The 28000-nt window shown below is 32.6% G+C and overlaps 4 protein-coding genes across 4 annotated transcripts; all 4 read right to left on the bottom strand.

The window, feature by feature from the left end:
- Positions 1 to 130: 130 nt before the first annotated feature.
- LOC126680203 (uncharacterized) lies at positions 131 to 4824 on the bottom strand. Its single transcript, XM_050375260.2, has 15 exons — positions 4583 to 4824; positions 4374 to 4488; positions 4022 to 4133; positions 3887 to 3931; positions 3735 to 3802; positions 3545 to 3599; positions 3305 to 3384; positions 3139 to 3222; positions 2622 to 2735; positions 2325 to 2443; positions 2115 to 2232; positions 1848 to 1981; positions 1268 to 1421; positions 1083 to 1162; positions 131 to 599 (listed from the first exon to the last, which is right to left on the bottom strand). Exons 1-15 carry the CDS (start codon positions 4756 to 4758, stop codon positions 482 to 484), a joined length of 1572 nt encoding a protein of 523 aa, XP_050231217.1. The 5' UTR covers positions 4759 to 4824; the 3' UTR covers positions 131 to 481.
- Positions 4825 to 8774: 3950 nt separating this feature from the next.
- LOC126681205 (uridine/cytidine kinase UKL1, chloroplastic) lies at positions 8775 to 14354 on the bottom strand. Its single transcript, XM_050376676.2, has 14 exons — positions 14047 to 14354; positions 13860 to 13951; positions 13694 to 13763; positions 13459 to 13577; positions 13151 to 13247; positions 12476 to 12555; positions 11359 to 11553; positions 10898 to 10981; positions 10735 to 10795; positions 10217 to 10277; positions 9957 to 10050; positions 9770 to 9842; positions 9248 to 9330; positions 8775 to 9157 (listed from the first exon to the last, which is right to left on the bottom strand). The coding sequence occupies exons 1-14, from the start codon at positions 14228 to 14230 to the stop codon at positions 9011 to 9013; spliced, it is 1440 nt and encodes a 479-aa protein (XP_050232633.1). The 5' UTR covers positions 14231 to 14354; the 3' UTR covers positions 8775 to 9010.
- A 2224-nt stretch (positions 14355 to 16578) lies between these two features.
- On the bottom strand, positions 16579 to 17417 carry LOC126681206 (mavicyanin). Its single transcript, XM_050376677.2, has 2 exons — positions 17213 to 17417; positions 16579 to 17060 (listed from the first exon to the last, which is right to left on the bottom strand). Exons 1-2 carry the CDS (start codon positions 17400 to 17402, stop codon positions 16717 to 16719), a joined length of 534 nt encoding a protein of 177 aa, XP_050232634.1. The 5' UTR covers positions 17403 to 17417; the 3' UTR covers positions 16579 to 16716.
- A 1118-nt stretch (positions 17418 to 18535) lies between these two features.
- Positions 18536 to 22816, bottom strand: LOC126680310 (triacylglycerol lipase 2-like). Its single transcript, XM_050375414.2, has 9 exons — positions 22525 to 22816; positions 22263 to 22379; positions 20132 to 20272; positions 19845 to 19955; positions 19624 to 19767; positions 19498 to 19541; positions 19328 to 19407; positions 19122 to 19217; positions 18536 to 18931 (listed from the first exon to the last, which is right to left on the bottom strand). Exons 1-9 carry the CDS (start codon positions 22696 to 22698, stop codon positions 18609 to 18611), a joined length of 1230 nt encoding a protein of 409 aa, XP_050231371.1. The 5' UTR covers positions 22699 to 22816; the 3' UTR covers positions 18536 to 18608.
- Positions 22817 to 28000: the final 5184 nt, after the last annotated feature.

Raw genomic sequence — 28000 nt, 5'->3', positions numbered from 1 at the left:
ATATTATCTACTGGAATTGCAATATCTTGCTCCATCGGTATTCAACCTGAAATTCTAAATAAATATATAAATAAGGTAATGCCAATCAAGTGACAAAATTTAAATTACTTTTGAACGCAGGACGAGGCGATGAGCTAGCAACATAATTGAATTAGCCTTAAGAAAGATAATGATACAAACCTGAAGCAACAGGTTCTTGAAATATTACATTCTTTCATCAAAATTTTCAGGAGATTGGCGAGATACAGATGCTGAAACAAAATGCTATTCATTTTGTAACCCTTTAACCTTCCCTTCAATATCTCATTTTCCTCGTACACCGATTTAGAACATAACAGAACGTCTTCTTGTAATTAATATTCTGCTTATCCTGGATGTTCCTTCTTACGTAACAGTTCATTTGCCTATTCAAGCTTTCATGTTCTTGTAGTGCAATTCAAAACTTGAGTTCTTCCAGGGATTAATGAAACTCATTGTAGTACTAATCAAGCTCCTCATGAGGTTTTTTCTTCTTTCCTGATTTCTTCTTCTTCTTCTTCGTCTTCGTCTTCTTCAGGCTTGCTCTTTGGCCCCTCTTAAATATAGCCAGAATCTCAATGCTGCAACCACAATCCATAATAGCTTACTGATCAGAAATCACGAAACAGTAAGTTTACAGACATATCCAGTAAGCAGACCATTTGTTGGTATTTGGCAGACCCTACTCTTGCTATTTAAAAATGGAAAAGGTGCTTCTGTGAAGTGTCTTAGTATTTAGAAATACCCAGCAATTCTTGATGGGTGAGATAAAATAACTCCACTACTGTTATAACTTTTGAATCCTTATACGACCTTTTGCATGCGCTATAAATAGCTGCAAATTCAGTTTGCACCTTTTCTAGTATTTCCTATGCAATTAAGGGGCCCGGAATTTTTTAAATTATCAAAGATACTCTGAAACAGAAAAAACTGCTCTAAACAAATATGGCAAAGATGCTCGTAATGATGCCTTTCAAGTCGTGTGAAAATTAGATTGTAAACAGTAGATCGCATTAAATTACATCAAGTGAGATCACTAATCACAAAAGTCTAGAAGTAATTACCTCTGGGTTCCAGGAAAGAAGTTAAATCCATAAGCCTTTTCCAAACGCCATGCCTTACTCGACAACAATGCGGAGCAATCCTGTCAGATAAGAGGTGCAAAATCAGCTTGAGAAATAGATCTCAGATGAGAACAGAATATTACTAATTCCATGGGATGTGATAGCAACCCCTTCTATTGCACCACCTCTTTGAAACTTTCCCATCCACAACTTATATAAATAAGCGTTTGAGGTAGCAACTGAGGGTCCTCCAATGTTGTTTTACTTCTGATTTCAACTGAGGCTTCCTTTGCGCGTAAAATCCATGGTCTTTTTTCATCTTTGATCTTTGCATCGTGACTGAAATTGAAAAAACAATCAATTAAGCAGCAGCTGGCATAAATAGCACAACTATGGAAAGGAAAAACCCATCTTGAGGTCCCTGTACTTTACCACTTTTGTTCAGATAGCCCTTACTCCGAAAAATAAATCTTTTCAGTCCCTATACTTGACAGATTTCGATTTTCATGCCCTTTTGTGTGGACAGGAAAAACAAAAGTGCCAACAAGTATATGGACCGGAATATAACATTTTTGGCGAAGGGGTATGAAAAATCAAAATTTGGCAAGTATAAAGAGCGGAAAGATAAGTTTGTCGGGGTAGGGGCTTCGTACAGGGGCCTTGGGATGAGTTTAGCCTATGGAAAATAAAAATATAATGCCTACATGCGAAAACCAATGAATTTCTGGAACTCCGTGCCCAAAACGTCAAGATAGATAGCATCACCTTATGGAGGACGACATAGCTTTCCGTTCCAATGATGATATGGTCCGCAACGCATCGACAAGAGACGAGTCAAGTCCTTTTCTAGGAGGATCAACAACTACTACTTCAGAGCCCCTAAGCCAAGATACAGGATCCTACACCACATGTCAACAGAATTATATAATTAGCTTTAAATTGCTTCTTGAAATTAGAATAGTAGCAAGACTACGTGATAAGCTTTAGACAATATGATAGCACAAAAATTACTGTAACACACTAGACACTAACATCTGAAGTATCTGCTTGATGCCAACTGATGCTGCTATCTACGGACTTCGGAAGGCGTTCAACTGTTTTCTCAAAAGATATTTTTGACTCTTTGTTGACCTCAACACATTTAACAGATCTGCAAAGTAATAATCCCAATAATTACACTAAATTCCATTGTTTCATTAAGAAGTTGAGGTCAAGAGTACTTAGAATGAGAAGAAATCTTGCCTGCACTTCCTTGAGGCCGCCAACGATAGCCCAATGACACCAGCTCCAGCATATAAATCAGTAACAGATGTTCCAAAAGGGACAAACTTCTGTAACTTCCGCAGCAATGCATCAAAAGCCTAGAAAAGAGTGTCGGTGAAGGATACAACAAAGTCTGGCATAAGGCAGCAGAGAGTGACAAGTATACAAATACTCCCATATATTTCAATTTCTGTTAAAGAGGAACTCTATCTGTAGGAGAATGTATTCCAAATAAGAAGGAATAGAAGACTATGTTTAGTTAGAAATTTGGTGTACCCGTATATTTGCTTGTCCAAAACTGGATGGAGCTAATGATATATCAATTCCTCCAACATGTTCCCAGAAGTCTTGCTCTCCTAAAAGATGTCTCCACCTATTCCCAAAAATAATCTGCATCATTTGTAAGGAGTATTGAGATTTTCAGACAGAAAACATTAGCTATATAACAAATTGTCAGATCTTCGACAAGAGAATGACCCTACTCCACAGAGTTGTTAACCTACCAATAACATTCATTTTAGTTCCACTGTAGCAGGTTTTCCCTAACCTAACAAATAAAGAAGATAATCTTTGAACTTAAAGCTGTTTTTCATGAAGAATATGGTTAACAATTATATACTCCGAGCAGCCAAAACCACTTTTATATGGCCACCTAAACTCTGAAATATAAAATCAGATAACATAATACGTTTCTGCAACTTCAATTTTATTAAAATATCATAATGATAAGGAAAACACAGATACTGAATTTGTTATTAACACCGTTTCCATGACTAAGGAACTCCCAACTTACATTGTTATATGATGTCTGAAAGTTGGCCCATACAGAGTGAATGAAACAAACTGCACTCCTTGGTCCACCATTTCTCCATAAGTACTGCAAAAACACAAAATGCAATCAATACTTTATATAAAATAAGTAACAGTCGAAGAAGAAAAATGGAAGGTTCTAAGCTCACATTGGCCAAGTAATTTAATTTGTCAGAATTAGGAGCGTTCTCATTTCTGGAATTCCAAACTAAAGAAACTTGTACTTTACCTGGAATAAAAGGACCAACAAGGTGACTACATAGTTTCGAAAACCATACATTCTTGAAAACCATAAATAAATCGGACATAAAGAAATTTAAACCATTTCGAAAACCATACATTCTTGAATTGCATTAAAACATAAAAATCGGACATAAAGAAATTTAAACCATTTTTATATCTTTCTGAGGCAGGAAGAGAAGTATTGTAAGTCGTTACAGCCATCTGCAAGAAACATGTGATTAACAAACTCACAGTTATTATAAGAAAAAAAACTTCCACACAAACGGACAATCCATATATTATCTACCAATTAACTAACTACTCGGATGCTTCTCATGTTAATGACGGCTGAATCACCTGAACATATCGTAAATCTCCTGTCCCTTCATCTTCATCGTAAGGCTCAACATTCAATTCAGTGATACCTAAAAAGAACATATTCAATAAGTAAGCATTTTGCAACAAATTCAAGGATACACTGAAAGTAAAAAAAGGAAAAAAAAAAAAACCTTTTCTAAGTAATTCAACGGCAGCATTAATACTTGGATGATGGGCTGCAATAACATCAAATCAAAAAGACACAAATAAATAAATAAATAAAATTTACAAAGAAAAGAAAAACACAAAGAAGAAAGTACCAATACCTTGGCATTGAGGAATATCAACTACATTATGAGTACCCTCCTCGTATAGACCAATCAAAGGGTTCATCGAAGAACCACGAACAGCTAATTTTGCACGACACCTCCATCCCCACTGCACACATCAAGTATCAAAGTAAAACCCTTAACGAAAACATTGATTACATTAAAGAATAATGTCCAGTAATAGTGGCGGACTCAGAATTTTTTTATAACTTGGGAAAGATTGTACAAAAAGTTTATAAAGTGAGTAAAATTATACTATAAATTTTAAGATTGTAAAATTATACTATTTTATTCTATATTAACATTTTTTTTTAAAAGGATTCAAAATTATAAGGCGCGCAAGACGAACCAATCTAGAGCTATCAAAAGTGAAATCAGAAACTCCGAGGTTTTCGAAAAACTCAGTAGCCTCGTTGATTATAATCGGACGGTGCAGATTGAATTCTTGCGTGCAACCAGAACATCTGAATTAAGCAACATAAAATGAAGTTAATCAGCTTCAAATGGAGAGATTTAATTAACTAATTACATGAGTTTAGTGAGAGCTAGAGTGCTTACGATTGGAAATGAGGGCAGTGTAAGGCGCATGTCAATGCAGGCGAGGAGGTGGTGGTAGTGGTGGCGGTGGTGAGGTTCGGTGGTGGCGGTGGTAGACGAGGAGCGGAGGATGGAAGTACGGCGGTGGAGGCGTGGCAGGAGATGAGTGGTCGGAAGGAAAGGAGAAACGGAGGCATCTGTGGTAATCGGCAGTGAGTGAAGGTATGGCCGTGGCGGGAATGGATAAAATTACCTGACAAATTAAATAATAGAAAAGGAAAATAATATCTCAACCAAAATAATAAGGTACAATTACAATAAAGTCCCTGAGGTTTGGTATTTAAATATTGGAATAATTACAGAAGTTGACACTTTTTGGGCCCACATAACATGATTACCTTTTTTTCTAAAAAATTATTAAAAAAACACCAAAATATTACAGCCAGTACATATTTTTTGACTAAATCAGCGCGCGTCATATCGCGCTGAACTAGGAGTGCGCGTCAGAAGGCCTGACACACGCGTCAGGCCTTCTGACACTTTGTCTAGCTGGTGCACTAGCATAGCTGACCCGCATGATGTGCGGGTCAGAGAGATGAATTGTTCAAGTTTGAACAATTCAAAAGACACACGTCTTTTGGATTGTTCAATTTGAACAATTCATAAGGCACTAAATGTATTTTTTATTTTATTAAATATATTAAAAATATTATTTATATATTTCTTTTCATAAATAATTATGTATATATTTATTTATTTAAATTATGGTAAAAATTAATTCGTTCTAAATAAATTTTAAAAATATTAACTTTAATTTAAATTTAAAAATTTAAATAATTGAATTAATGTTTTTAAATTTTGAATTAAGAAGTGAATTAGATGTAGTAAATTGAAAATTTAATTAATTAAATTTTAATTATTTTTTATCAATTTAATTGAATCAACCGATGTATATTTAATGTATCTTCGATACGCATGCGATACATCTGCGATACATATCCAATACATAATTGATACTATAGATACATATTCGTTGTTCGAAACCTTTTCCTTATTTTTTATGTCTTTTTTTAAATTCTATTATTAATATTTTTATACGTCTCAAAAACTTATCGGAAATTTTAATACATGCTTTACATATATATTTAATATACATATTTGATATACCTACGATACATTTTTTTAGATGTAGTAAATTGAAGTTTAATTAATTGAATTAATTAAATTTATAAATTGTTATTTTTTTCTTTTATCAATTTAATTGAATCAACTGATGTATATTTGATACATACAAAAGATATTTAAAAAATATATATGATGCAACTTTGATACATATTGGATACATCTCTGATACATATACTGTACATAATTGATACATCTCTGATACATATATAGTACATAATTGATACGCATTCGTTTTTCGAAATTTTTTCCTTACTTTTTATGTCTTTTTTTAAGTTTTATTACTAATATTTTTTATATATCTGAAAAACTTATCAAAAATTTTATATTTAATTAACAATAAATATGGCTATTTTTTTCATTTTTATATGACAAAAAAAGTGCCTATTTTTTTTATGAGACGTAAAAAATATTTTTTATATTTTTCAAAAGTTAAAATTTCATATATTTTAAAATTAACATTAATATTAAATAAGTAATAAATATTAGTATTTTGAAATTTAAATATTAAATAAGTAAATAAATAAATAAAATGAAAAAAATTAGATAAACTATTTGTTTGAAATGTGAGGTCAAATTAAAATATTAAATAAATAAATAAATAAAGAAAGTATTTGATTTTTGAAAAAAAAAAGTGGACAGGTTAGCTGACCCGGGCGTCACCCGCGGGTTAGTGGAGCATGTGCACCAGCACAGCAGGCCTGACGCGCGCGTCAGGTCTGCTGACGTCATTGTAGGTATTAGGTGTAATAATTTGCTGAAAATTTATACCGCATGTTATTTATTTTTGTATTTATTGTACCGCATGAAAAGACAACCCCTCTTTTGTATACTTTTGTAACTTACTCTTAAATATTGGAAAAGATACTGATTTGTCTCTTATGTTTGCAACAAGGAACATGAAATAACCCCTTCATGTATTTATTGGAAAAATTACTCTTAATGTTAATAAATTTATGCAAACATGCCACTCTTTTTTAGAAAAAGACTACAAACACTATTGGATTTTGTTGATGTGGATAAAATGTAGCTATAGCTACCACGAACTTAAAAAAAACTAGAGTGAGTTTTTTTCTTTTTATTTATGTGCTTCGACAATCTAATAATATGTTCAATATCAATATTTACATATAAACAAATTTATTTATGCAATTCTTACATGTTAGTATCAATTTAAAGAATTCAGAGATGACAATTACGTTTACCTGTAAACAGAGGTTTTAGATAAGTGTAATCTCACGATGATACTGAAATAACACAAATTTTATTAGCAGACATCTAGCCGAAATAAGTAAGTGGCAAACTATTTTAAAAACGCAGATGCTTTTAAACTAGACCTGTTCATGGGTCGGGCTCGGGCCGGGCTTAGGCGGGCTTGACTTTTCTAAAGGCAAGCCCGAGTCCGCCCAAGCCCGGTTCGGGCTTTAAATATACTACCCAAGCCCGACCATAATTCACTATTTTTACGGGCTCGGGCCGGATTTGGACGGGTTTACGTTGTTTTTTTACAATATTAGAAACCCGAGCCCGCCCATAAAAAATCGGGCTTTTTTCGGGCTCGGGCTTGGGCCGGGCTTAGGAACAAAAATTGGTGTCCAAGCCCGGCCCTAAGAGGACGGGCCTGGGCGGGCGGGTCGGGTACCCAAGCCCATGAACATGTCTATTTTAAACACATATAGTAATTTTGTTACCTTTTAAAAGTTTTTATGTGTTGGTGTGGGTACCAGACAAATTTAGAAAAATTAAATATGGAAACAAAATGCGAAGATAATGAAATTGCCAAAAAAACGCCAACCTCAGTGCGCAAAGTCGTGTGAGGTGCAGTACAATAATAACTAAATTTATAGCTGAATGGCAGGGTTATGGAAAGTGCAAAAGAGTGTATTGTTTCCACAAAAGGAAAGGTCGTCCTTAATTTACGGTGGTTAAAGGTAAACTTTGGTTCTCGAAATAAATTTTTTCAATCCAGTCTAGCTTTATAGATATATAGGAGGCAGCTATAGCAATTAATTTTTTTTTTCCAACGGAGCAGGTTCTATAAAAGCCAATAGCGCGAGGAATTAAACGCCATGTACCCATTTCAATAATTCACGATCTGTGAAGCTAGCGAGGCCTTTTTTTTTTTTGCTTCTGCAAATAGAGTTCCCGAGGAGTACAGCATCCAAAAAAACAAATAGCATTCTGCCAATCGAGTTCCCTAAGGAGCAAAGCATCCAAGAAAAAAAATTTATAGCATATATGAGGTCTCTTGTGTGAGCAATAAAGAAATATGTATAAGGATAATTGCAAATAATGTATAAAATAATGTGTATCCTTGGCGCTTGTGCTGCGCCCAAAAAAGGAAAATTTAATCTTCGTGTAGGTTATGTAGGTCATGTCTCATAAGGATTGCACATTTGGTCTCTCACGCAATTAATTAAAATTCGAATCTCTCCATGCATAAGGCTTGTAATGTACTGTACAATTGTAATTGTACAATGTACAGGATTTTACACTTCAGTTTTAGAATATAGATATATAGATAGTACTGTAACTGTATTGACATGAATCAAAGTTCCAATATAAATAGGATTTCTTTTATCAAAACAAAACATCCCTTGCTCCGCTCTTTGATTGACCAGTACCATTGTTATATATAATCTCTCTCCAAGGCAAATGAAGGTCCTGTACAACGGCTACTTCACATTGCTCTCACATGAAAGATGAGAAAATGCATGACTTAAAGTGGGTTCTATAGCTAAATGATGTTAATCACTACGGAAACGAAGAAAGAGATAAATCAAGAATGAGTTTTCCGATTGATCATTTTGTATCCGGAATGCTGACTGGAACTGTGTTTGAGGAAACATAGTTAAGTTAAGATGGCAACAATGAGATTTTGCAGTAATTCTACGCTAGTTCTATGTTCGTTATATCCGATATATTCTGTTATCAGTCGGGATCGATGATCAATACAAGAGGCTCATTCTTCAGTTTTCCCCTTCAAATAAAACTTGACAGAAAGAAAACAATTAGAGAAAATATGAGAGAGAGAGAGGGCAACTCTTTATTAATCAAACTTTTTAGATTATATTACAAAGGCCAGAAGCTCAAGAATCCAATGCCACCTAATACAGCTCAGAACAGAATCTCTGACTCTGCAAAAACCAATGACGTGAAGATACGTGTCTCCCTCCAAAACTAATTAACTAGCTTCTAATGAAAGCAATTCACAAACAATTATCACAATTCTTCCATATACCAATAATAGTTGTAACATCATCACAATTAGTCATCAGTGCCAAAATATCGATCCCCAAACTCACCCATACCCGGTATAACACGGAATTCTTCATTTAATGCAACATCAATCTCCGAGGTGACAATCTTTAAGGATGGGAACTTTTTGGAAACGCAATGGATACCCTCGGGAGCCTGAAATTCCAAAAAGGGTGTGTATTATTAGTGGATGTAGATTATCCAAACAACGCGAAGACATGGCTGATAGTCCGAAAGACGACTTACAGAGATTAGATTTAGGAAAATAATGTGGGATTCTGGAACTCCTTTCTGTATGAGTAGTTCTATTGCTTGGTTAGCAGAGTTACCTACAAAGACAAGCAGCCGTGATTATCTCTGCATACGACTGCTACAGAAATATAAGCAATAAATGCAATGCTAAAAACCAAATCTATGAGAGATACTGGTTTATCACTCAATTATCTAGCAACTTGATCCAAATTTTTTCAGTTGGTTAATGCCCAAAATCCCATCTATACCTGAAAACAATCCAAATGCAAATATTTAAGCTAACGCTCTCTAAGAGATTGAGGTGAATCTTTCCGAACATACAGAATTGTAATAGAAATCATACCTCTTGATAAAATTACAATTAATTGTCTCATAATAGAGAGCAAAATTCAGAGAATAAAATTTCTGGAATAATAGCAACTTCCTTCCCCATATCACCAATGCATGTCAAAACATGAGGGACACTAGGAAAATGAGCTGTTAAAAAATTACTTCAATTATATAGAAAGAGATTACCTGTAGCAAGAACAGGATCTAGAAGTAGGACATGCCTCTCTGAAATATCCTTAGGCAGCTTCTCATATATTAGCTACAAAAGTTGACAAACCAGTTAATTGTTAATATTATAAATTGCATGCACCCAAATTAGAAAATACTTGTGAAAGCATTTAATATGCAACTTGTATATCAAATTATTATTCACCTGTTTCCCATTGTCTCCATCACGGTGGATAAGAATCTTTCCAATTTTTATGCCTTTGCAGCATGCACGCAGTGCATTTTCCATACTTTCTCCACTGTAAATAACAAACAAGAGAATCCAGTATCAACCATCAACACTCCAAGTTATGAAAAGGGCTTCTGAATCTTATTGTTTAACCACAGTTTAACATCAGGAGAGAAGTGCATTCTGAATAAGGTGCCATTACCAAGTGACAACATATACCTGGTTTAAAAGCTCACCTTCGAATAATGGAAACCCCACACAATTTCTTGCAGAAGTCAACACCAGTGTATACAGATGCTGCAGCAGAGCCCAAAAAAAACTCTCATTAAGAGCAGTTAAATTGATATATTTACATAACGGCTAAAACTCCAGCTACTACAAACACAGAACGCACGGTTCTCTAGGCCTCGACAATTAAAAAACACTTCCAGAATTAAATGCCTGATTATGCCGTTAGTGGAGGCAATCTTTAAACAAATCATATGCCAGATAGGCTGGCAAATCCATACTCTCAATACAGTTGAAAATGGAGATGGTTAGATAGATATGAGAATTTCTTATCTAAACAGCTACACCAGGTTCTTCATAGACCCCTCTCATAAGAGCTCCACTACTCTTGAAAAGTGAAGATCACTCATGTGAGAGTAGTCTACCATGAACCAGGTCTAGATAAGATTTTCCCAATAGATAGCTAGAGAGAGAGAGAGAGAATAGCATTTGACATAAGCCTTACTATTCAATCATCATAACACACCTGTTGGTGTAATTACTTGCTTCTCTGTGAATGGCAAATGACCTAGACCATGCTCCACAACCTTACCAAGATAATTCAAACAGTGAAACGTGTTAATGACTACAAATCTCTATTTAAAACAGATGTTTCAACAGATTTACGCTATGTTATATAGATAGTTTACCAGTCGGATTAGGCGGTCAGAATAAAATACGAAGTCATGCTTTGAAATTTCCTTGTCCCGAATCAGTGTATGCATACCTCTTATCTACAAAGATGTTTTATGCATAAGAAAAGCCAAAAATAGACTCAGAAAAAAGGACTAAGTTAAAGCTTTAATTACATAATTAACTCAACAGGTCAAAAGAGTGTCAAAATTTTATTCATTAGTGGTGAAGATGTCCACTTCCAAAAGCGATTCCACATAAAAGAAGAGAAATTTTCTTTGACCGTATGAGTTTTAAGTTTCAAACACCAATACTACCTCAAATGGTGCGATTATCAGCACTCTGTTCAAATAAAAGACAATTCTATTTGATCACCATCATCGATTCGGCCACATGCAGTAAAAAAGACATCCTTTTTTTACCATAACAAGAAGGAAAAAGATTGCCAAAAAAATTACCCCCTCTTAATCATATATACCTGAAATGTTGACTGAATGACATAAACATTCGGATATATTTTGCAAAGATCATGTTGACCAAGTTTTGTGCGGATATGTTGCACTATTAAATCAATGGCGACATGATTATCACCTCCTCTGGGTATTATCACATCGGCATACTTCTTTGATGGCAGAACAAAATCGTCAAAAGCAGGCTTGACAAATTTAGCATACTGCAAAATCAAAAGCACACCACAAAATTGTTAACAAGTCTAAAGGGGTCAGTTCTCATGAGTTCCAATCATCAAATATGGTCCAAGTTCACAATATAAACACAATTGAATATGAAAAACCACACCTGAATAACAATTCTTTTTCCTTTTTGAAAATAAGAGAATGAGATATTCTGACTTTAATTTGGACAAATCAATGAATAATTATTCTGAACTTGCTAAAAATCTATAACTCACAGGGACAACGGAAAATACAAATTGATGAAAGAGACTCGAATCCACTTAACATTGAAATTGAATGTTGCAATATACAAATTGTGAAACATCATTAAACTCATTCATTTAAACTTTACTGTCTTTCCTCTTTCCTAGTTGTAAACATGCTCAATATTACAAACAACTTCTAAGTTCTAACTGGCAATCTTTTAATATAGAGTTTCACTAGGACTAAATCCTCTCATCAGTTCATGCTAACCAGGGCTTATCAAAAGCAAATTCTAGCAGAACTTAATCTATGTCCCTCCTGTACGGCTGTACCCAACACACTAAATCATAAATTTTGTGTTCCCTTCGATAGAGAACTGATGCAAGTTCAACATAATCATAAATAAGTCTACAGGCAAGCCTTCCTCCTGCTATAGTGGCTCATCATCATATTGCTGAGTGAGACTTTGATTTTAATATTTGAGAAACTAAAAACGAGACATTAAGTTACTATAAATACGCATGCCATTATACTCCAAAAAAGAAAAGTCATGCTTTATTAAAGAATAAAAAGAAAGAAAGAAACCACTGAATGTTGCATTACAGGAGCTTTGTGATGACAATAAGACATGCATTACGGAAAATCTTGTTTATGCTTGGGCTAATTTATATGCAACCAAAAGAGCATTTAATACTTATTAAGAAAAAGGCACTTAACCTGCTCAAGAACAGAGTTTATGTCCCTACCCCTCTCAACTGTGTCCCGCCTTATTCTGCGAGCAAGCCTCACATCCGCATCTAGAAAAGAGAAATAATTTATCACTAGTATAGCAAAGCTAATACACAGAATGTCAGTAAGAGTTAATACAATGAAATGCATTTCTTCATTTCCAACTGGCAATATCAATACTGTACGATTTTCTCACATATAAGAAACCAATAAAATAACCAAGCTCCTATAAAACAATGCACTGCACTATAAGTATCTAGAACGCAATAAACGCTGGGTTCAATACAGGAATTAGGAATGCAATAAACTACTTGTTTCATTAGCACATGGGTAGGAATAATTTGTATGTTAGTTTGGCTTGCAATGCGCATATTACAGTTTCCGGTGCGCTAGTTACAATTTTTAACATCTATAACTTACGACTTGTGGTGAACTATAGGACACATATACAAGTAGGCTCAACAGGAAAGAGTCCAATGCACTGTGCTAAGGCTTTTAAGGCTTCTTTAAGAATTTGGAACTATCAATTAACTTGTCGATTAATGATTCAATATTCCAATGTAATGATAATTCTTGACACGTACATATTACATTCAAGAGCTAAGCAATATGGATATCACTGAAGCAGTGATGATGAACACGCATAAAAATATAAGTTCAAACCTGTGTCAACAAAAATCTTCATGTTCATCAGGCTGCGAACATGCTGGTCATGAAAAACCAGAATTCCCTCCACAATGATTACATCAGAAACATTTACCTGTTAAGAAATATCAACGCAATAGCAAAAAACTTAAATTTAATATAGCAAGTTTTTTTTGTTCCTGCATATAATTTATATGTGGAACCAAACATTATAACACAAAAATGCAATATTACTATTCTTCAATTAGTATGTACTCCGTACACAAACATAAGAGCATAAAACAACCAATCACTTTTAAACAGAAATACGTTGGTGTATCTTGTACCTGCCTAAAACTATCAGAACAGCGACGGTGACTTTTAAAATCATAAATTGGAACTTGATAAGGCTGTCCACTTCTTAGCTTTTGAATACAATCTAAAAGCTGTTCGGTATCAAAAGCATCTGCAAACAACAAAGAAAGGACATTCAAATCAATTAATATCAATATTATCATAAAGCTTCTAAAATTTAACTAAAATGATTCGTAACAAAGTAGTAATTGATTTTCAATTAGTTACCAGGGTGATCAAAATTATACTCGTGAACGCGTTCTAATTCCGGAGGCGTTAAACCACGGTAAAACGAATCCTGCATATTAACAGTGGTAAAGAAACAGAGAGTAACTATGATAATCACAATTCTGTTAAAATATATATTTTAAAATAAACAAATAATAATTAAGACCTGATTAACAAGAACAACACGATGATCGTGAAGCTGTTGAATGATCATGTCACAGACAGTAGTTTTACCAGAAGCCGTACCACCAGACACACCTAAAATAATCATAACATTATTAAACTAAAAATAAACAAAGAAATGAAGGAAATAATAGTCAAACCCTAAAATTAAGTTAAAGAGTAAATGTTACCGATGACGAAGGGCTGTTTGGGAGCGAGAGGGGAAGAGGAAGAAGAGCTGAGGCGGTGAACGGGGGAAGAAGTGGAGGAAGACGGCGGAGAAGAGAGGAGACCGTCGAGACGGAGGCCGGAGAAGTGCGGACCTGATGCCTTTTCCATTACGTAATCAATGGAATTAGTTTGTGCTGACACCATTTTTTTGTTTGAATTTGATTGATTTGTTTGGGTTTGTGTTGAGATTGAATTGAAAGTTGAAAACTATGAAAATGAGTCAATATGCTGCTGAAGTTTATGTGAGCGCATTATGCCTTATGGTCTGTGCCTTCCAGGCGAGATAATAAACAATAGTAATAATAATTTTGTATTTTCTGCTTTTATATTTTATTATATATATAAAAAAATTAGTATACAGCTAGGATGTACATTGATTGGTTCGATTATGGAACCGAAATCAAAACTGAAATAACTAAAAATCAAAATAATATAAATTTGAAAAAAAAATTATTTATGCCCTTAAAATTTATCTTTAGGATCAAATAAGCCCTCAACGCCCGAAAAAGTTCAAATATAAGCCTAACGTCTTGAAAAATGAACAACCAGAAACCCCCCCCCTCCCCCCACCCCCCGATTTCGATAATCAGACCCCCCAACGACTCATTTATAAGTCAAAATGGGAGTCTGGTTGTTCACTTGTTAAGACGTTGTGGGTATATTAGAATCTTTCCAAACGTTGAAGGCTTGCTTGTAGGGGTGTACACGGGTCTTGGAGATCCCTGAACCCGGACCGAACTTACAATAAATAAAAATATTCTCCTTTAAGCCTAAACTTACTTAAGTATCGGAGAGCTAATCAGACAAACCGTCCGATTAGCCATCTACACTGTTTTGCAGGATTAAACGTCGTCAAGATGCCGGAATCCACCATGTAGAGCTAAAAATAATAAATACTATTTTTATGGCTTTTGAAATTAATAAAATATCTCTTTTCGATGCATTCTTAAATATTTATTTCAGCTTTAAAAGCCTAATTTCATATTATCTAATTTTTAAATATTTTAAAATCCGTTTTAAAATATTTTACATTTATTCATGAAAATGCCACTGGACATAACAAATAAATTTTCAAATAGCACGAAATCTATTTCTAACATGAAATCACATAATTCAAGCAATTTGACTCGATTATCACCTTAGATTGACAAATTGACTTTCCTAATCTCAGCTCATAAGTCAACGAGAATAATCTCACCGTCTGATCTTTAAAATTTACCCCCGTAAATTTCGGGGTATTACATATTTGTGGTGACATTTTGTATAGCTCCAATGGTATTTCGAGTAAGCTATGGAATCTCCACATTCCTTTACATATTAGACACTTTCTTTGGCTACTGTGTTCCGGTTATCTTCCGACAGCTGAGGCTCTTGCTCGTAAACGGGTGTTTATCAATTCCGCTTGTCCCGTTTGTTCTGCTTTTAACGAAACTGACCTGCAATTATATTGCCATTGCCCTTTCTCTTCGATTGCTGGAGTATTTTTAAACATCAGGTGGATAATATGCATGCCACATCTATTATGGATTGGTGTTGGAGTTGGCTTTCGAAGCTGCGGTATGATGAAGCTTGTGTTGTGGCTGTTAATTATCTGCTGGCAGTTGTGGTGTAACAAAAATAGTATCGTTTGGGCAAAGAAATATGAGTCCTTTTCTGATGTTTTTGCAGCCGAGCATTTGGCTGTGTTGTTAGAACTCAGGAGCTGTTCTCCAGGCTAGAAATTTGGTGATTAGGGGTTCTTATTCTCTAAGAATGGTGGAGGCTATTGGTATTTGGGAAGCTCTATATCACAATTAAAGGACTAGCGTAATTTGGTTGTGGAGTCAGACGCTGTGGAGGTTGTTTTGGATATTAGAAATCAAGACACAGATCAGTCTAATATCGTTGTTCTTGACTGATCTGAGTTGGCGAAGCAATTCATTAATTTAAATTTTTATTTTATTAGGCGATTTGCTAACCAAGTTGATCAGGTTATCAGGAGTGGTCCTTGAACTGTTTTGTATTCATTTCAAATTTAATTGTTTGAGATATGTTGGAATAAAATAGTTCCTGTTTTGATTCTAAAAAAAAAGAGCATACAACTAAAAAAATAATAAACAATAAAAATTTAAAATTGGGGTAAATAAACAAATAAAATAGAAAAGATAATTTTTTCTACAAATTTTGTTTTTTGTTATGTCTTTTTTCCTCTCCTGTTTTTTCTTTTCTGACTCCTACTGCAACTATGGCTTATATTATTATGTTAGTTTAATGGTTAAATCTGAATATATAGATCATAATATTGATCCTCATTTATGACATTTTGAATCATTTTTGTTAATTAACAGTGTTGGCAAGTTGATCAATCAATTTTTTTTAACTCTTACAAAGGGATTGATCAAGAAATGAGAAGTCAAGTCATGGACAGATAAAATGCAGATTATTCATAAAAATCAAGTTTTACTATTTTGACACACTAATCCAAATAAGAAAAGTTAATTAGTCCATAAAAATAATTTATAAAATCCTCTTTAATTCAATCTTTATTATCATATATCATATACTCATCTCTTAACAACAATACAACAAATGAATAGTGAATACACATTATAACCTTCTAAAATTCTACAAATTAACAAACATCACACACTTCAAAACATGATGTAAATCAACACGGTAGCTAACGAAACAAAAACAACTAAAGCAAAAGGCCGGAAGGAACGAGAAGCCATAGAAGTCGTTGGAGATGAGGAAGATGACGACGAGTCGGAAGAAGAAGACGCCGAAGTTCCTGAATCTGTAGTAATCTTTACCTTCATGCCTTGTTCACAATGGCCCATAGTACCACAGGCAAAGTAATGTGTGCCGGGTTTGGTCAATTTGACTACATCATTACCAGTGCTCAAGGTGTTTACGGCCGTTCCAATGTCACAGTTTTTGTAGGCACTCTCACTGGGGAGTTCGACAACACTGTGGAGTGGACTATACTTGAAAACTGTTGGCACAATGTAGAAATTGTATCAGTAAAATATACGAAGAACGTCGCACTGCTATAAACGCAGGACGGGAACATGCTAATTGGAAAAAACAAATATGCCTAATAAATCATCTTGATACTAATGAAAATAATCAAATATATGAACTCACCTAGTTGATCTCCAACCTTAAACTTTTGACCGGAAGCCCATGAATTAAAATCTGTAGATTCTTCCCAACCTTGGCTACCCCCAACAATGTGTTGAGCTGCCAAGCATTGTTTAGCAGACAAAGCTACAAAAACCAACACCAATAAAACCTTGTAGTACTCCATTTTCACTGCTCTCTGTTTGCAAGTCATTCATGTTATCACATTATTATATATATTTATAGGCAAAGACTAACCAATATATATTATTTTATGTTACACCTTTCTATTCATTAAAAATGACTTATTACTATAATATTGATGATTCATAACATGTAACATCAAATGTTCTTAAATGTACCACATTGTCCCTTGGAAGCAAGAAGCAGGTTGGTGCATACTGCATACTGTGTTCTAAAAACCAGACCGGAACGGCCGGTTGGACCAGTAGGACCGGGATCCAGCCAGTGGTTTGGTTCAAAAAATACAAAATACCGGAAATCCGTTTGAACCGGACGAATTGGTCATTGAACGATAAGTATATAAATAACCGGTTCAATAATTTTGATTTTTTAGCATTTTTTTCCCAATTCAAAGATGTTGAACGATATTTTTTATTAAGAAAAAATTGAGCCGGACTTGCCTCCAATTTCTGGTTGACCCGAGATTGGGCCAATTTGGTTCTTAAAACACTGCCTCTATGGGTCATTTTTGTAAATTGTCAAGCAAATAGAGGGGAATGTTGAATTATGGAGGTCAATTGTATATTAGTAGTACTTGAATTGGCCTTAAAGCAAGATAAAGTTGGTTAAAGGTCATAGACAAAAGCTTAACGTTCAAACCAAGCTAGCTATCATGGGTGATCATGGTCGGTAGAGAGCTCATCTAGAATGCTTTGGATATATTTGATGTCTCCTTAGCTCAGCTACCAAATTTGGTTACTTTATTTTGATTTTATACAATATAGCAATCGTTATTCAGTTATCATATTAGATAATCAGTCAATTCTATCTATTTCTAAATTAATAAAAATAATTCATACCGACGATCTCTCAATTGTTTGTCTTTTGTTTATTTATAGCAATAAAATCCTTCAATCATAACGAAATGTCACATATTAAGAGCATACACGCGTAATGTGGCACCATACAATATTAATATGTCAAATAACTTAATGTAGAATATCATTATTATTCATATAAGCGTTCAGTTCATCATCGTTTGACAGGAAAAAAAGGACTGATTGAAGAGAAAAAAGAAAGCCGAGATCAAAATTGTTGACGCAAATTACTCTGATTCTGAAAACATTGTGAACATTTTCCTACAAACTGATGAAGAAGTAGTGGTGAGTGATTATTTAATAAACATTGATTTTGATCTCCAAGATACACATATAAAGGCTTTTTATTAGACAAAATGTCAGTTATGATGCATGAAAAAAGAGTAAACTTGATTATACACAAGATCCTTAGCATTAACCCCCATAATGAAATCAGCATGACCATACTCCTTAACATACTGAATCGTGAGTCTGTCGACATCATGGGACCTGAAACTGTCGAGTAATTGCTGAACATCTGGAACATCTGAAAGAGCATCTTGTCCTCCGTAGCTTATGAATATCGGAAGCGTCTGTGGAATGTTCGATAGGTTATAAATTGGAGGACTCATTTCTCCATAATGCACCATGTTAAAGGCAGGATTTCCATAGTTGTACTTTTCTAGGACACCATCTCGAACAGCTGCGAGTTCATTTCAAGTACCAAGTATAGGTTAATAACAAGTTTCTAATACTAATTAAGTTTGTTAGGTATAAGGTATGCCTTTATATGGGTGATTCTAAGCGTATAATCGAGTCGAGTGTGGAAGCACAACTCAAACTCCACTCGAAAATTTAAGTTTCAAAACTCGATTTAAATTCCAAAAACTTACTCTGAGCCAAGTGAACCATGTTCTTGGTAGAAGTGGATTGAGGTTCATTCTTCAGGAACAGATCAACAGTCGAAGCATTCAGACAACAGTTGATGCCTTCAGTTCATCGCCACAAATTAAACATAAGAGTGTCAAATCATTTCAACTTACAAAAATTATACTAAAACTCATTAAAAAACCACATATATCGAAAAATATATATATACCAGTAACTGCAGTTAGCAAATCATAGCAATCTACCCCTGGATAAGCACATAAAGCTTTAAGAAACTGCCCTGCTGCCTCCCTGCATGCAAAATGACACTTAATCAATTAAGAATTAGAATTTGCTGCTTTGTAACGACGTTAACGTATACGAAATTCAGATTTTTATTACCCTTTGGGATTGAACTCAGCAAGACCAAACACTGTACTAGTGATCTGCAGAAAGTAAACATTTCTTTTTCAGGCATACAAATATGTACGTAAGTGTTTGTAACAGCTAAAATTAACGGTCCAGTACCTCACCAACAAAGGATTGAGCAGCAAGAACACCAAGTGCAGTGTTCATGTGGCTCAAGTAAGCAATAGGACTCAACAAGGCAGCTGATTTCACCTTGTCCACCAGTAACCCTTCGGAAAACGACGCCAATGCTATCAGAGTTCCCTGTTACCGATTCATCTTCAAGCTGAGGATTTTATGAGCAACTTATAGTTTCTGTACTATGCAAAAATGAGTCTTACCAAGGAATGACCCACGTAGTGAATCTGTTGACCTGTGTGGGCATACACATAATCAAAAACTGCTGGGAGATCATAGGCTACCAGTTCATCCCATGACCAATCCCAAAATTCCTGTGGAGTAGCTAAGATCCCATCAGAATTTATGCTGAAAAGGAACCACCTAACACTAGTAACTAATAATGTAGTACAATTTGTGAAAGTACTACAATTGTATCAAGTCATTGTACTAGAGTTTGTGCAAAAATCCAACCAAATTGAATAATCAAATCGAACCAACAAATTCGAACCCGATCATTAGGTTGGAGAGACGTATGTCGCCTGCAAAAGCGGGTGCCACGAGTGTTGGCAATCCAAACGTCGAACCCTTTGTCTGCTAAGATCAATGGTAAGTCTTGTTCTGGAGGGTTCAATAGCCATGTCACTCCATCCTGCACCAATTTCTTACATTTTTGTCAAAACAGGACAGGAACCGTTTAAATTAAAATATACATGTAATTCCAAAAGAAAAAAGAAATAAGAACAGATTAGGCCACGATATAATCCTGACAAACAAATGGTCTTCGCATGAATTGCATTTGTCATAACAGTACAGAAATGTGCTGTGTTCATTTGGAATTTTGGGCACTAAACGGTGCATAAATTTCTGAACAAACAGCCTATCTCTTACTAGTTCTCAGCGAGAGGGCTTCATTTTTTTGATAAATCCGTTCTTGATATTAACAACTTTGATTCGACAAACATTATACAAACGGCAGTGTTTTAAAAAACGGCATGGACCTTCTAGTTCAAACCGTTGCGCCATGTCATTTTCACAACAAGCCGGTGAACATTTACAATAAAAACTTTTTAATTTCTACTTATTTTTTTATTATTAAATATTCCACATGGCCAACACATTATTGATTTGTTACATGAATAACATGTCGCAACAGTTGTGTTGTATGATTTTCCGCAATCGAAAATCAGAAACTATCCATTCCCAAAAATGAAAAAGCAAAATTATTGATCATACCAGATTTAAATAATTTTTTTTATCACGATTTAAATAAACTTTTATAAATCAATGACATTTGATGAATTTCAGTTAAAAATTTCAAAAGTTTATAATAATTTTCAAATAAAATATATCATTTGACAAAGTTTGCTCACATGACAAAAATATTGTTAAATATTAGATGACGATATAAGCAATGTAAGATTGATTTTTTTTTTTTTTATGAAATAAAACTAAAAATTTGGTGACCCTTAACAATAAATTAGTTCTTCCTACTCAAATTGATAGACAATTTAGAACAATATGAAACAAATTCAATTTTTCTAGATAAAATAAATTAATTTACAACAGAATATCACATCTATTTTTATTTAATTTTATGATAATTTTTTTAAGAAATCTATTTTACTATAACTAATAAGTATAAATGATAATTATTCAATACAATAATAGTGTTTGAGAATTATAATAGTGACGTTACAGAAAATTAATTACTTTCATCATGAGAATTAATTATGATTATGATTATCACTTTTGTAATAACCATGATTTTTCAAAATTTAAATCTCCAATAAATGTGAAAACTGAACCAAAATAAAACATTTAGATGCGCAAATCAAGCTATTCACTTTATGGCCAGCACCTTTCATGTTGGCCTTTCTTTTCCATGGAGTGTTTTCATGGTATCCCATACCGCCTGATTTTCAAAGTTGCAAACTCATTGCAATATTAATGATTTTGTTTGTCATTTTCTTATTCTAAGTATTATTTTCATACTATGTGATGCTAATGAATTCAAAAATTGTAAAATATTTTTGAAACAAATTAATGAAAAATTAGCTCGAAATAAGAAGAACCGTAGTTCATACTAAATATATAGGTTACTATATCTATAATCTTTTATATATAAAGTGACGAACTCAATTTTATTAATAAGATGGATAAAATTAAATATTCTCTTCGTTTTTATTTATTTGTCCATTTAGCCAAATGAATTTGTTTATACAGGTGAACCTAAATTTTTAAAATGGGCAAAACTGTATTATTAAATTAATATTAATGATATATAATTTGAAAACTTATTTACCAAAAAACAATATAATTTGATAACTTAATTTTCATTAAATAAATAATTATTGGCCATACACTCTATATAAACTCCTTGCATTATCATGCTAGCTTCTTATTTGTTTTGGCAGCTAGTGTGATCATTATGTTTGTCACTTCTCTTAAAAAGCTAAATTTAAATTCAAATTTCACTAAAATATTTTCACTATTTTTCTTAAATAATCAAAACCACCGTCATCTTTATCATAACCATCATTCATCATTTCCCTCTCAGCAAAGAAACCGAAATGGCACACATAATTAACGCACTTAACTGTATTAATTAACAACATAATTATAATTAGATATACACATACCACAAGAACACCATGCTGAAGTAAAACCGGCGGTCTCTTAGCACCTCCACCACCACCACCAACGCGACCTTCTGGTATTCTTTGCAAGCTAAGTATATATCCATCTTTTGTTGTAACCTGAAATCCAGACATATATATATATATATATACATAATCCTTATATCATAATGATGTATATATCTCCCAAATACTATATATTATTAGTTATATCTTATTATATTATATGATTCAAAGTTTTAGAAGATATTTAGTTGGTACATACTTGGATTTCTTGGCATTTGTAGCCATGAATTGTGACAGAAGAAGCACAAATACCAACTTGTGAAGGATCCAACATTATCTTGGATAGGCCACGGATTGAGGCATTTGATTGATAGGGAAAAATGACCAAAGAAAGAACAAAAAAGGTGGTCATGAGCAGCATATGATGAGCCATGAGTTTGGCTAAATTTGTTTGTTTTTTTGATATGTGGAGTGAAGAGTATAAGGAGAGTGAAAAGTTAGTGCTATATATAGTAGAGGAAAAGGGATTTTAAAAAGAATTGTTTGCTTGGACTACTTAAATTTCTTGGAGTAAATCCAGTAAAGATTTTTGACGTTATAACTTCCAATTTACAAGGAATTGTTCAATATTCATAAGTTATAAATGCATTATCATTATATATCAATTGTAATAAGTACAGAAATCAATTGAGAAACACATTTTATAAGCAAAATCCCTATTATTTTATGTTCCATCCATGTTACTTCCATATTCACTTCAATATGAACGGGTGTCAGGGTTCACACTGAAACTTTAGTAATCCTTGCGATTTTATTTTAAAATGGGATAAGGTACAACACTAACACTGATATTTATTCAAAATCTCATTTAACACTGATATCTTGTTCTCTTGACTTTGTTTCTTCCGGCCTTTTTTCTTAGTTGTAGCCTCTAATGTGTCACTTTTTTCTTTTTTGAGAAGACTCTCGTGTGTCACCTTGAATGTACCACTTCTTGTGCGAAAACTTCGAAAAATGGTCTTTTGCCACTTCTTGTAGCTTTTAATATATATATTATTCATAAAAAAAACTCTTTTATATTTTCTTGGATTTCAATTAAAACTCTTATGTTACCACCAAATTGTAAAAAATGACCGTAATATTTTAAAAATTAAAATTTAAACCTTTTTATCAAAAGGGGTTACATTTCATCATCAAATTGAAGGTCATTTTTGCGTCTCGATTACAATATTAAAATTATTTATATATTATCAAAAATAGAGAATAATAACAAAAAAGTGGATTCCATATAGGATGCACGCGGTTCAGTTGGGTTCAAATAACCAAAACCGAACCAAATCACCCCCTATATAAATTAAAATTAAACTTTACTATTTTAGTTTGGTGAATCAGAACTTTAATTCGGTTTGTTTTGATTCGGTCGGTTTATCCTTTATAAAAAAACAACACAAATTTTCAATCCATTGTCATTAAAATTAAGTTCAATATATATATATGTGAATTAAAATAAAGTGTGTGGAAGTTTGTTTTTTGGGTTCATGAGCACTAAAACCAAATCAAAACCGACAACTATAATTTTTATAAATGCTAGACCATTCAACTATATTAATCACTTTAATCAATCAATTTTCACTTTCGGCTAGATTTGGTTCAATATTTGCTCACCATTAATTATTTGGATATTAAATAGAGTAAAAACAATAAAGGTGGATAATTTAAAGAAAAATATTTGATTGGAAAAATATTTATATGATAAATTTATAATAGAGATTATAAAAAATAATTTTTTATATAAATTAGTATAAAGGTAAATAAATGACCCGAATTCACTTACTGCAAATGGGTAGCGCACACACTCAAGAGTTTTGACTTTTCTTACTTGCCCGGTGATTTTTTCATAAAAATATTTCCATTGGTGTGTAAAAATGACCCTAATAATTTATAAGGTGTAAAAATAACTCTCAATTTAGTGGTGAAAATTAATACCGTTTAATAAAGAAGTATAAATATCTTTTTTTTTTATGATAAGGGAACTCCCGGCAGAGCCTGACCACCCTTAAGAGGTCTAAATATTAGTATACATCAAAATTATTTTTGCATTTCAATGGCGACATAAGTGTCCTAATTAAAATCCAATAAATATAAAGGGTCAAGTAAAATTTTGGATAAACATTCAAATTATTTTTGTACCTTCTCTCTTTTAAAATTGATTTATGCTTTTAAAAAAAAACAAAAGAATTCATTTTAAAAGTTCTTTTATTATTATTTTAAAACTATATATTTTTTAAAATATTATTATTTCAAAACAAATTATTACTACCTTAAACACATTTTACAAGATAATTGATGGCTTTGATGATAATTGGTCTAGGCTGAACTCCAATCTATCAAGATAAAATAAATTAGAAAGATTTGAGTCGGTGTTGGCTCGAACATCCTCCGATGTTTAAGTCAGATCCTTAATAGAATTAGCTAATAACAGTAGAAAAGTGAATAGAATTGTACCTGACCTAGGCATTTATATAATTGTTTAGTCATTGTGTTGTAGTATAAAACCTCACTTAGTTCGTTTTATAGCAATTTCTGAAAAGTTAACTTTCCAAGAAATATAGTTCTTGGGAATTTAACTTCCCAAAAAGTTTAATAAATGTTGTTTGTTTCGATATAAATGTCATTTGATAAATTTTCTATTGTTAGACAAATAAGTATTTTATTTTTTAAATCTAGCAGTAGATAATTTAAATTTTGCTTATTAACTCTTATTTTACGATTCAAATACTATTTGAGAGAGTTTTTTAATGTTAAAATTAAAAAATGATATTTTTTTAGTTTAATTTTACATAATATAAAAATTGTCGATAAAATATTAAATAAAAACATTTAATTTTATTATAAATAATTATAAAATAATATAAGTATATATTTTGAAGTAAATAAAAATATTTTTATATGAATTTAAAAAAAGAAAGTAAAAAAAGAGTTAAGATTAAATTAAAAAAATTCAACAAAAGTACTTGTAAAGTTCTATTTTCTTAAATTTTACTAGGGAAGTTATTTTTTTAGTTGAAGGGAAGTCAAACATCTATCTGTAATTATGCGAGTAACGATTCATATTAGGTCAGGGATTTATCGGGTATAGCATATGGGTCGGTGTTCTACTTCTTCTGTGTGAGTCTGGTACTTATGTTGTATCCATCGACAATCATTAGTATCCATAAATAAATTAATAATTTCTGAAAAACGAATATATTTTTTTTTTAAAAATAAGAAAAATATCTTTTCTTTTTCGTAAAAGGACTAAACTCATTAGCTACCAATTTAATGGATTTACATATTTTTCTTGTTGTTATAAACTTTGTATAAAACACAATAAAAGTGTGAAAGCAAAAAAAGTTTTCAGAAGGGGTAGACTGCGGGCATTGTGAGTGTAAAGAGGTCAGAAAATGGGCATTTTGAGGTTTTGCTTTACGTATATATATAATACAAACAGATTTTGGGTCCACATGTTACGATATCAATTAGTTTATGAAGTGTCTCCTTGTGAAAAAGAGAGCTAAAAGCTCAAATTCAAAAGCTGTTCTGATGGAGTAAGATGAGGTTATGTGTTTTGGATGTGATGATCATGGCCATATATAATTAGCAAAATCCAGAATTATCCAGTTTCTAAATTAAAAGATGAAATGGAAACTAATCCTTGCACACTTTTATGATTGTAAAAATAGGAAAACAAATACAGAAAAATGATATTTAAAAAAGTAGTATTATTTTTTAAAAAATCATTTCTAAAATAGAAGCTTTTCAAATAAGATTTTCTATTTTTGACAAAAGAAATGCTCCCATTAATTTTAAGTAGCCATTATTAAAAAAAGTTATAGAATATGTATAATGATATGAGATGACTGAACAATTATATGTGTAGCGTTGTTTACGTATCATTTCACAACAACGAAGACATATTTATTCTAACATAATAAAAGTCAAATTTTTAATTTTATAATTGATAAAAACGAAAACATGATTCCACTTGGATCATAATGTGCCGAGTCTTGAAGGATCCGCCAACTGAAATGGACTCTTCAAGACTCGTCAATCTCTAACTAACAAATTTAAGGGATAAGCTCACAGAAGTGGACTTACTTGACCCGAGTCCTATAGGACTCATCCCTTAAAGATCGAGTCCCTACGAGCTCGTCAACCAGAGACCGAGTTCAAAAGACTCGGTGTGTATCGATAATCCAAAATCAGTATAAGGATTTAGTTCTAACACGAATCTTATTCAAGATTTAGAATATTAATCCAGATACAATACCGGCAATTTAGAAGGTTCTAGACTAACTTAGAGACTCACATGCACCTTCTAGCAAACGACTACAAGAATTGTGTTCCTATCTGAAATCATACTCCTATTTAGAATCATATTTCTATTAGAAATCATTTTCCTACTCGGACTCTATTAGGTATGTTCTCGCCCCACTACTATAAGGAGCTTAAGAAATGCCTAAAAATATTATGTTGCACTTACTCTGCAACACAAAAACTAATTTAAGTATTAAAGTGCTCATCGGACAAGCATCCGATTAGCGTTCTAAGTTCTAACCTCTGTTTGGAGGGTTAACTCGTCATGAGAACTAACTCCATCAATAATAAAAGACGACAAACTTTTTACAAAAATATTTTTTTATTCAAAGTGACATAAAATTTTCATAATAAGGACACATAATAAAAAAAATATACTCAAAAATAGTAAATATTATAGTTTCTAAATAATACATTTTTACTAGTGAATGGTTTTGAATTATCATCAACTGTTGATTCGAGTATAATTGAACTAGCTTAATGTCTTAAAATGTCATTTTTTGGGCTAATTCTATGGAAAACTCCCACCTTTTAACCCCAATTCATTTACAAGCTCACGTTGTAAAATCACCAATTTTATCCAAAATACGACCTTTCGTTTTCAATTGTACCTTCAAATATTAAATTGACCTTTTTCACTTAAAAATGTTCAAATCAATATTTTATATTTTAACATATATTTTAAATGGTGCTTAATATCATATTTAAAAGTCCTTTCTTTTTTGGCCGGTTGTGGGCGAGGCTCCTCCTCGTTGCCCCACCTTTTCCGACAAAAAAAATATCCGTATTTTTTCACGGTCTGTTCTTCGAAGAAAGAACTATTCTTCCTTGAAGAACAAGTCTGATATGTTCTTCCAAGGAAGAACGGACATGTTCTTCCTTATAAGAACAAATAAAAGAAGATGACCATAATTTTTTTCGGTGGTGGTGGGTGGCAGCCTCAGAGAAACAGTAAGTTCGATGAGTTTTTTTCGGAAGAAACTTAAAAGAAAATTTAAAAGAAATTAAAATAATTGAAACTCGTTTCTCTTTCTCGTGACGAACACGACATGTGTTCGTCTTGAGAAAGACGTATGTGTTTAATTATTTTAATCTTTAAAAAATTTAAAAATTAATTTTATATTTTGAAAAATAATATAATTTTTATTAAAAATATTTAATGATATATTTAATTGATTTATATTTAATAAATATTTTTATTAATTTTTGAAATTTAAACGAAGATGGTGTTTTTGTTTTAATTATAATATTGAGAACTATTTATAATATTTATTAAAATTATATGAATAGTACTATAATTTTTCTCTCAAGTCCTAATGTATCCAGAATTCAAATTTAAAATCTCTGATTAAACTACAATAATTAAGTACGGATTAATG

Source organism: Mercurialis annua, linkage group LG5 (assembly GCF_937616625.2).
Source record: "Mercurialis annua linkage group LG5, ddMerAnnu1.2, whole genome shotgun sequence".
NCBI classification, from domain to species: Eukaryota; Viridiplantae; Streptophyta; class Magnoliopsida; order Malpighiales; family Euphorbiaceae; genus Mercurialis; species Mercurialis annua.
The sequence above is the reverse complement of the archived record's forward strand: the minus strand, read 5'-3'. Positions and strand labels throughout refer to the sequence as shown.